Here is a 10,243-nt window from a genome sequence, read left to right as displayed (position 1 = left end):
TATAGTCATCAAAGCTTAAGAGTATGTTAGAAGTTTGATCCTAGTTATGTAATAGCTGAAAGCACACAATTTCTAGTAAGTTGCCATGACCCTTTGAAGTCTTGACATCTTTATAACCAACAGAAATTCTGTAGCGACCTCATGCAATAGTAAGAGAACAAATCGAGAAAAAACATAATAATGAGATATACTTCTCCCTTGGTAATTTAGGCTTTTATACTAATTGTCCTTATAAAGCTCTTTCTACCAACTTGAATTACATGCATTATGTCACATTACACATACATAAAACTTTTTTCATTTGGCCTGTGGACAGTCTATTGTCATATTAATTCCCCGGCATAGACAAATCTAGAACCCGCCTCAAAACAACTGTGCCATGACTGATTTCAGTGGGATTTCAAAAAGATTAACCGCATAAGCCTGCATGAAAAATGCCAAGAATGGTTATTGATAATAAGCAGTAGAACCGGTTATTTTACTGTACAAGTGTATGTGTGGGCATGTTTGTTTCATGTATCTGTAAATATACTGTGTATAGTTTCAGTGTACCGCAGTCCTGTAAATATACTCTGAAAAAGTAACGCGCAAAGTTTTTCATGTTTTTTTTCAATGATTAATAAAATGTGAAAAAAAGGTAACGCGCAAAGTCCATGTACGGATTTGTTAGAGCTGGAAACACCTATTAGATCAGCTAACCAGATTGAGTACACTTTAAGCCTCAAGCACCTACAGCTTACAAACAACCAAAATCTATATAAATAGTGTTTAAACTGAAATAATCTCCTCCTTTATATGTCATTAGGTAAATAATTATGCTGAATTGGATATTTCTCAGTACATGTATTATTTACAACTCTGTCAATTAACCCAACAGCAAATAAGCAGTCAACAATGAATTTCAAACATTGAATGTAATGCCGGGGATAAAAGGTCCATCAGATCTTGATTTTTATATATACTACATTTGAAGCTCCTCGTCTCAAAGATTTGATCTAATGCAGGAGATAGATTCAAACATATAATTTATACAGTATACTTATGACACTTTCTTCCCATGCTTTGCTAAACTTTAAAAGATTTTTTCCTGATTTTATCAGTGGGTGTTTTTACCTGGGAGGAGAATTATATATGTGTTCCCCGTGTTGATTTTAATGTCACATTTATTAATGCCATGAATCATTGGACGCCTACAGAATTTTCTTGTAGGCAAGAGAAATTGCAATCTAAAATATAAACCCTCTTTCCAAAAACAAATCAAACTTACATTCCTAGCCATCAACATTAAAATTATCATATCGGGCCATAAATGGTAGTTACATAATGCTAGATAATAAAGAGACATTTTGGGCTTTCGATTTTATGTTGTAACTCAAGAATCCAAAACTAAAATTATGTGCTGTAAAAGCCATTAACAAGATAGAGACTGGTTTAGGGGAAATTTTACAAAAGGAACATTGAACAGGTGGAAAAACTCTGCAGATATTGCATTGAGCCATCTTGAAATTTTACACCTTTTCAAACATTGTGAATGTGCTGATTCACTTGAAGCACCGACTCTTTACTGGGTTAATAGTCTGTCATCAGGAGGCTTGTAACTTGCAAATTCATCAGACGAACACGGAAACACGGTTAAAAATTCATAAAATTGAAACCAGAATAATGGGTATATATATTAAAATTATTAATCAAACATTCATTGGCAATTATTAATATTCCACGTTCCATATAAATGGCAAGATATTTTAGCTAAGATGGGTTATTAGCAATGATTTTTTTTTCAATTTCTCTCATTTATTTATAATTAAAAAAAAAAGCAATGAAGAATTTTTAAATTAGTTGAATTGGAAACATGAACAAATGAATATTTTAACTTAGTTAACTTACTGGGCCAGACATATTAACTGCAGCATAAAAAAAACCTCTAGTTTGACCAATTCAGAAGCATTTAGCGCAACCATTTCATGACTCGTTAGAATTACAAATCAAATACCTTTAGTTACATCAATGTATTACTCAATAGGACTACACAGTTATTACCCTCCAGCCACCTCTCTAAATCCACCTCTCCAATCTCCACTTCCTGTGGATCCTTATCCTCCCACATCGTTATGGTTACCATATAGTCTGAATTTTCTCTGATTTAATCAGTTCAGTTTTCTTCTCTCTACACAAAACCACTGGCAAATGAAATCGCATTTTTTCCAATCTCAACCGAAGGGAAGACATTCCCTCTAACTGAGAGTGCACGCCTTTGAAGTTGTTTTTGCCCCCTATACCATTAAGTGCAAAATGATATATTTACACTTCAATTTTCTATCCCTGACGGGCAAAACTTGAATGAATCACAATGATTATTAATGTATACAGATGGACCCTTTGTTTTAAAGAGGTAATAAAAGCAAATGTGAAATTGATGGTCAGTGATGCTTTTTTCAGCCTTTTTTTTTTCCTCCTGCGATCTTAAAGAATTTTTACATGTAAAATTGTTGCCTCCTGTAATTGGATACATTACCCATCAAATTTGTTTTGATACGACTAAAAATGTGTTGTATCTATGTCCTACCATCTTAATATCATCATGTTGTCCTGTACGACTATGGTAGGCTTAGCCATGTCTTTAAAACAAGTCTTACACATTTGAACATCCACAATCATATGTTATTTGGAAGAAATGTTTTTTTTTCTTCATTTATGAAAAAGTGTGGTATCTGGAAAAAAATACAATCTTACTTCGGCAGTCCATAAATTTTAAGTTTTACCATGTAGCATACGACATCACACATGACTTCTAATAAATATCAAATTCATTACAAATTCGACAGACATAATACACAAAAAAAGTAGCATGACAAACTTATTTATTTGAAAACAAGTCATCTGAAAGTAAAATTTTAACGGATCAATTTCATGTCATTTTAAGATATGAACCAAAAAACCAGGCCATAAAGCATTTCCCCTACAATAAATCTTGTATTTGAGCTTTAAAAGTTTGTCTGGCAATAAAACTCCGAAACCTTGTAAGATTTCAAGAGACTCATAAAACAAGTTCGAGTGAACAATGTAAACACCATGGCGTGTCTGTCTGCAGTCAGCTCTAGATAACCTTGACGTTGTCAGACCCCAATTGAGAGGTGGGGCCCGATTCCGGGGTTTTATTGGTTTCAGTTTCAGTCGTAGAGGCTCCATCAGGGTGCCCCCTCTCACACTTAACGACCGGGGGATCACCCCACAGTTTTTTCCTTATAAGAACAATGCGCTCCTCGAACGTATATTTTGGGTCGAAACAGTCTGCGAGGAAATGGTCAGCAACATCACTTGGCAGCCCCCGACTTTTGTAGCGCTTCCTGTAGGTCTCGTCGATGGCCTCACGCATGGCATTCACACAGGAAGCTCCATCTTTGTGGTTCAAATCTAGTGGGACGTCATGGACTCGGGGATTAGCCTCGGCTCTGGCTTCCCGAATTTGATCTACAGCACTTGTTCTGTCATATTCTCCATGCTCCTCCAACAGCGGTTCAGAGGAGAAATCTAGGTTGAGATTCAGCTCACCACGTGATGGTCGGACATCACTCTCTGAGCTGGCAGCAAGAGAAGCTGTTCCGGATGTGTTGATCACCTCCCTGGCTCGTGCAATCACTTCTTGTGTAGAAAGGGATGTTGAACGGGTCAAACTGGGACCAGAAGAAAAAATACTTCTTTCACGACCAAATAAGCTGACCATAGGGGTGTCTATAGACAAGTTTGTGTTGACAAGAGAGGGCAAGCTTTCACTGTAGTTAGATGATAGCGGGAACAGGCTACCTGCTGATGAGAACGTTGGCTGTACACGACTTGACGAAAACAATGAGGAGAGTTGATCAGACTGAGCAGAATTCCGGCGATCCCTTGGACTCAGAATGTCTGAGTCAAAACTCGAACTGTCTCGACCCTCCTTACGAATCTTGTCTAGCTCTTTAAGTCTTTTCATGCGTTCACTGCGATCATCAGTAAAGGCCGAGTCCCAGGCTGAAGGATTGAGAGCACTAGTAGTAGCCTGGTCTCCAGTAGCCTCTGTTGATGACACTGCTGATGTCTCTGTAATGAACGGGGAATGCTGGGATAGCTGTAAATCTGAATGATGTCTCCTAGCTCTCCGAGAGTTCCGAATTTGCTCTCGAATAGAGAGCTGTCTTTGAGGCCGAATGTTAGGATTAAAGTTAACATTAAATCGCTCACGAGCAGACAGGTTTGAGTCTTCTGGTCTCTCTCTAGCTCGGCCCCGAGTTCTGAGCTCCTCGAGCTCCTGGAGCTTGGCCAATCGAGTCTGCTGGTTCTCCGTCATCTGCTCCAGTTTTTTGTCTGTGTCATTGGACACTTCCCATGATGCCCCTGACGAAACCTGTATCTCTGTGTCAGGCTTAGGTTTCTGTGCTACAGACTGATCAGTAGGTATCTCATTCTGAGTTTTATCCTGACTGTCTGACTTCACTGATTCTTCGGTCACACTGTTTTCAGGTTCTGCCTGGATCCCGGAAGCTGTAGCATCAGCTACAGACACACTCTCTGCCTGCATACTCTGCTCCATTGATTGATTTTCTGAGCTGGGGCCTTGTGTTGGCTGACATCGATCCGTACCTAACGACACATCATCCGACATGGTCTCTGATTTTTGTGGATGTTCACTATTTTCAATAATGACTAATTCTACATTGTCAGTCTTTACCTCCATGTTATTTGCTGAGGCGTTAGGTGTTTCAGTCTGAGGATTATCAGGTGGGCAAACAACAGGTGACAAATCACCTGTAGAAGCACTGCTGTGACTGGTGTCCCTGACACTTCTACTTTCACTTTCACTTCTGCTGGCTGGCAAGTTACCTGGATTTGTGACTTGTCCCAAAGGAAATGCTCTCATAGGTTCCCTACCCCTCCTGCCAGAAGATCTCAAACTCGACCTGCCATAGGTTCCTCTGGATCCAAGAAGCAGTTCCCTTGATGAGGTGTGAGATCTCTCAAGACTCGAGCTCCGAGCACGATGAGTAGTCTCATGCTGCCTTCTCTGATTCTCAAGTTCTCTCAGTCTCTCCAGACGAGCGCGTGTGTTATCATTAGGAGGGGGCCAAACATTCTGCAGAATGCCGGAGTAGTGACTGTCATCAGACCGGTCTTCACTCATTTTGTGATTGCGAAAAAATAAACTTATTTAAAACTTGAGATAGTCAAAGAATTCACAAAGTCACTTAATGAGTAGTTGATTCCTGCTCATTCTCTGAGAGCTCTCCAAACTTGTTTAAATCCCACACAAAGCTTACAATCACTTCACAAGTTAACCTTCTTTAAACTCCCAAATATTTGAACAATTCTTCTGAAGAAGAACAGTGTGTACCGTTCTTTATTACTGAAGTGCCCCCCTAGTCTTGTTTTACCCTACAGTCTGCTGTGACAGATTATTCACAAAGTCCACATGTAACAACCATTGTTGTTATTATTTTTCCGTCTGTGAGAAGTCACATGATACACCAATCCTCCGCCATTTTCATTTTCTAAATTGAAATTTTAAAAATCCCTAACAGGCTTGTCTCGTCTGATTGAGGCATTTACCTATACCTGTCTATAAATAGAATCAGATGTTCTTTCTGTGTGACCGTTGAGGCGCGGAAATTAAAGGGACCAGTTTATGCAACACCGATACATTAACCTGTCACGGGCATCAAAGGAGGAATTGGCATATACTTGTGGATCAAAGTGAAGGGATATAGATAAATTGGCCAGTCAATCTAGCGCCCTTTCATTGAGTTAATGCTCTTGCCGAGTGTTCCGCTGTCGATGTAATAACCTACCAAGCCCAATTATACCTATCTGTGTCAACAACTTTCATGGATCTAAATTCCCATAAAATGAATATTAAATCTATTGGGGTCGAGTTTTAGACAAAAATTCACTTGTTTTTTTGTTTGCCTCATGTTTTTTTTGTTCAGTGACATTAAACTAAGGACAGCAAGCAGATGAGATAAAATCAAGTCTGATAGATATGCAAAGCACATTTTCTATTTGCATAATAAACAGCCCAAGAGGAAACAGAGAGAAAATGTTACCTTCCCAAACAGGAATGTCTTAATAGAAGCAGGTCACACACACACCTGTATCTGATTATGGTAAACTGTTGCCTCTCTCTCACAGAGTCTGTGTAGAGCTACACTACAGGGGTCTACCTAGGTTTTCAGTTTGCTTATCACAATTTTTGTCCAAAGGGTAATGAACATGATGAATGAAGAATAAAGAAAGCAGCAACTCACAAACAACCATTTTCAAAGGACTATAGGTCTAAGGATAATTTTTGTTCTCCATCTTGAATATTCAGGTGGAAAATTGAAGCAAACCCCTGCATTTTATGTGTAAAAGTACTATATAATAATTATTTTGCAACACTGAGTTATCATATTTTTTTTACCTGTGATAAAACATATCCTTGTTTGTTTGCTATGATAGTCTTATATATTGTAAATTATCTGCAGTAAAAGTGGATTTCTTTTTAAATGTATAAACATTGGTTATTAGCATTTTCAATTTTTTACCTACTGATGTGTGCATAAACTGTTCAAATTTGTATATACATGCATCTTCAAGAATTTTTTTTCAGTGTTCAATATACACTGCTGAAATATTATTACACCAGCAGACACTGTTACAAATATTCCAATTCGATTTTAATAAAAATTAATTTATCCTGCCAAAAATAAATTCTTAAAACTTTTTTTCTTCAAGTGCTCAAGGTTTTTATTGTCCCTCACTATTCAATAATTACAGTTAATTACCAGCTCTGATCCTTAGAAACCCTTTCTATTCTATTAAATACCAACATGCCTATGAATAATTTACACAACTGACTAGACTAGCCTAGGGCCTACCTTTAACATTGCCCGTTTTACTGGGAGCTGCAGGAGTTGTCTTTCCTTTCTCCCCTTGATCACCATGGCTCACACTGGTTATGGAATTCTGGGATTTCTGGGGGAAGCTGAAACTGCTGACAAACTTTTCTCTTTTAGGGCTGCTCTCTGCACTCCCTGAACCGCTATCCACTTCCTCTTCCGAAGACGACACTGTTGATTCTTTTTTTAGTTTATCATTTGAGGATTCTATCATTGTTCCTGTTGTGGTACTGAAAACTTCTTTTGCCTCTGGTTTCTTAACGTCTGATATCGGTTCCGATTTCCGTTTGAAGTTTCGAATTTCTTCAAGCATTTGGTCCCGACTTTGTCCAAGATTTTGATCCACAGATACTGGTCTCCCCATGTGGTACACAACCGCTGGGGCAGTCGACTTCACTAACTTTGGATCAGCTTTGACCACTGCAGGTTTTGAGGGGTTTGAATTCTCCACATTTTTATCAGAAGTTTCTTTGTTCACTGTATTATTTTGCATAGAAGGGGGCTTCACAGACACAGAAGTTTTGTAAGACTGCACAGTTTCTGATTTCCCGTTTATACTCTCACCTTTTTCTGATTGTTTTTCACCTCCGCTGCTTAAAGCGTTCTTGCCAGACTCTCCGTTCATTCTCGCCTGGGGAACACTGGGTTTTCCAGAAAACGAGACAGTTATTTGACTGGTTTTGGTGGATTTCTCCACATCCTGTGGCACAGAGCCATTCTGTTGACCACCTGTTCCCTTGACAACACTTGTGGCATTGGTTGTTGTAGTTGGTTGCTTTGACTGGTTCTCTGTCCTAGTTGTCTTGTTCTCTGTCCCAGATTTACTTGGAGGAATAATGTTGGTCTGCGCTTTCGCATTCTTCTCCAAGTCCCTAGAGTTCCTTTTTTCATCAAAATCTGCTGCTGGTTTGGAGATATGCAAATTCCCTTGCTGAAATGGATATTGCAATATGTAGTTTCTATACTTATATCCTTGACAACAAGCTCATTTAAAAATAAGATTTAAATTCACATCATCTTATGGTGGAATAACACATCATCATAAAAATGACCGACCTCTGATCAAAATGACATTTCATTTTATTAAAAGGATTTTATCGGCAGCAACATGTTACTTACTCCATAGCTGAGTGGTAAAAGTGTCGTACATTCCCGAATTCAAATCCCGAAGGGGCTTTTGTTGTTACTTACTGAATTGAATTTTTTAGATATTCATTTTTTATCCCAAAACTGCAAATTTTTCGCTTATTTGTCAATGACATGTGTACAGTTTATCTTTCATAATTAAATAATTTACTGTTAATTTGATTGACCTTTTCCCGGTGTGTTATTCCACCTTAATATCTGGTTGACTAGTTTAAAGTATTTTTCAAAAGAACGCTGTAGTTAATCATCATTTTGTTAATTAAAATTACCTTTGAAACAAAATAAAATGAGAAGAATTTTTCTTTCATAAATAATAACTAGAAATGTTACCCTTCTCCTTTCCTTCATTATTTCGGTCTTTTATAAACACAGACTCAGAAAAGTTTCTGTGTTGGGTTCATTCTAATTTTAATTTACCCGGCTAGTTCTCTTCCTTTAAGGTCAGTAGTGTACCATACCTGTTGAAAGCACTTCATCGACTTGTTCATCAGCGTAGACATCTTCATCTGTGACGCTTTCATCTCTTTCTGTATATGCTTGTACTGACTCGAATTTTTCTTCAGCGAGTCCAAATCATTTTTCAGCGAGTTGAAATTCTCCTGTTCTCGACTCTGCTCTTTCTGGATCAGTGAGATTGTCTCCAAGAGTTCCTGTGAGAATTACAATGGGATAATGTCACTACTGATAGCCAATACAGAAAGTTTGCATTTGTATTTGGCTTTCTTTGACTATTAGTTTGGGTAGAAAAAGTTACTTCTTCTAATTCAGAGCAAACTGGAGCAAGTCAAGTTGGTTATGATTTTCATTAATGGGAAGAATATTTAAAAAATAAAAGTAGATATTTTGTTACACAACAAAAAAACAAAATTGACAATTAACCTACAAATTCTTTAAAAAAAGAAAAACATAAATTTTGCTTAATATATTCAAAGACACAAAATTCCAATGATTTAGAGGGGACGATGAGCAAGATATCATAACCATAATAGGTTTGAAGTTTTAAAATTTAACCTTACATTCTTATGCCAAACAAACAATTTTAACTTCATATTTCACAATAGTATTGGTTGCTGCATGCACTTATTTGGCAAAATATATATTTGGGGGGGGGGGGGGGGGGTTTGCTTTAGAGCAATGGGTATGTTGTACAAAAGCAAACACAAAATATTATTTTATTATTTGATAATCCATACTTAACGCTTCTGTTGTTATGTTTCAAATATGAAAAATAAGTTTTTATAAATTACTTTTAGCCCCAGGTCTTGTATTCCCCTGTCAAAGTCGCCATCACTGCATTTCAATAAGTCCCGGGGCTTCAGTATAGCTGCAGACATCTGAAACATAGAATAATGTACAATTTACAATGCTGAAAGCTGAAGAATTAAAATTGTCCTATAAATTATTCTTAAATTGAATGATTTTACACTGCACATCATCATGATTATAATGCATAACCATTTTGAATAAGACTAGTTCTACACTAGAGTGAATTCCATATATGTTGTTAATTTAATTTTTTTTAATTACGGTAATAATTTTTTTCAATAACTGCGGATTTATCATGATGATAATTTATTTTGCTTTTCATCTCTATTAATTTTTTTTATCCATTTATTTGGTGTACAATTTTCTTCCAACCGGTAATAACTCAACTCATCTTTCAAGGTGAAATGACTTATTTCAACAGAAAAATGTAAAATAATATCTATAAACCTTGCATGGATGAAAAATGAAAGTAAAAGCACTTAGTACCTGCAGCATATAGCTATAAACTTATTACACAGATTTAATGTTTGCTTTTTTGTTAAATTTTTTGTGATTCCCTTCATGGTCATGCCAATAAAAATATTTACTCATGTTAATATCTTTCACTACTGTAACACCGGAAGCACATTTATATATACATCCTTTAGTGGTATTTATTCAGATCACCGATCATAAAGCTGTAACCACCGTCCAAAAGAATAAAATTGTCCACAGGGTTAAAACGACCTTTCAGATCTTAAAAACGTTCTTAAGGGGGTTTGATCTTTTGATAATCAGTGAGATACCATCTTTGTGATTTACCTATATATCCATACGTGTAAAACACAGTGCATTTCTTGATTCTGTAGATAGCGGGATACTTTTAACAGTATAAATAGTTACAATACTTATCTTAGAAATCTTTTCAACATGCAGTTGAAAAT

At 36.9% G+C, this 10,243-nt stretch overlaps 1 protein-coding gene across 1 annotated transcript; it reads right to left on the bottom strand.

Moving 5' to 3' along the window:
* Window positions 1-6,876: 6,876 nt before the first annotated feature.
* On the bottom strand, window positions 6,877-9,815 carry LOC136275109 (general transcriptional corepressor trfA-like). The gene is made up of 4 exons (XM_066083422.1): window positions 9,807-9,815; window positions 9,302-9,388; window positions 8,513-8,704; window positions 6,877-7,839 (listed from the first exon to the last, which is right to left on the bottom strand). The coding sequence occupies exons 1-4, from the start codon at window positions 9,813-9,815 to the stop codon at window positions 6,877-6,879; spliced, it is 1,251 nt and encodes a 416-aa protein (XP_065939494.1).
* Between the last annotated feature and the right edge of the window lie 428 nt (window positions 9,816-10,243).

Source organism: Magallana gigas, chromosome 4, assembly GCF_963853765.1.
Source record: "Magallana gigas chromosome 4, xbMagGiga1.1, whole genome shotgun sequence".
NCBI lineage: Eukaryota > Metazoa > Mollusca > Bivalvia > Ostreida > Ostreidae > Magallana > Magallana gigas.
This window is presented reverse-complemented; position numbering and strand designations above follow the sequence as displayed.

What these genes read in the sequence shown, in the direction of transcription:
- LOC136275109 (XM_066083422.1), bottom strand. An exon ending in TACAAGACCTGGGGCTAAAA is followed by an intron (nt 8,705 to 9,301) that starts GTAATTTATAAA and finishes TAATTCTCACAG; the next exon opens with GAACTCTTGGAGACAATCTC. An exon ending in CGATGAAGTGCTTTCAACAG is followed by an intron (nt 7,840 to 8,512) that starts GTATGGTACACT and finishes TATCCATTTCAG; the next exon opens with CAAGGGAATTTGCATATCTC.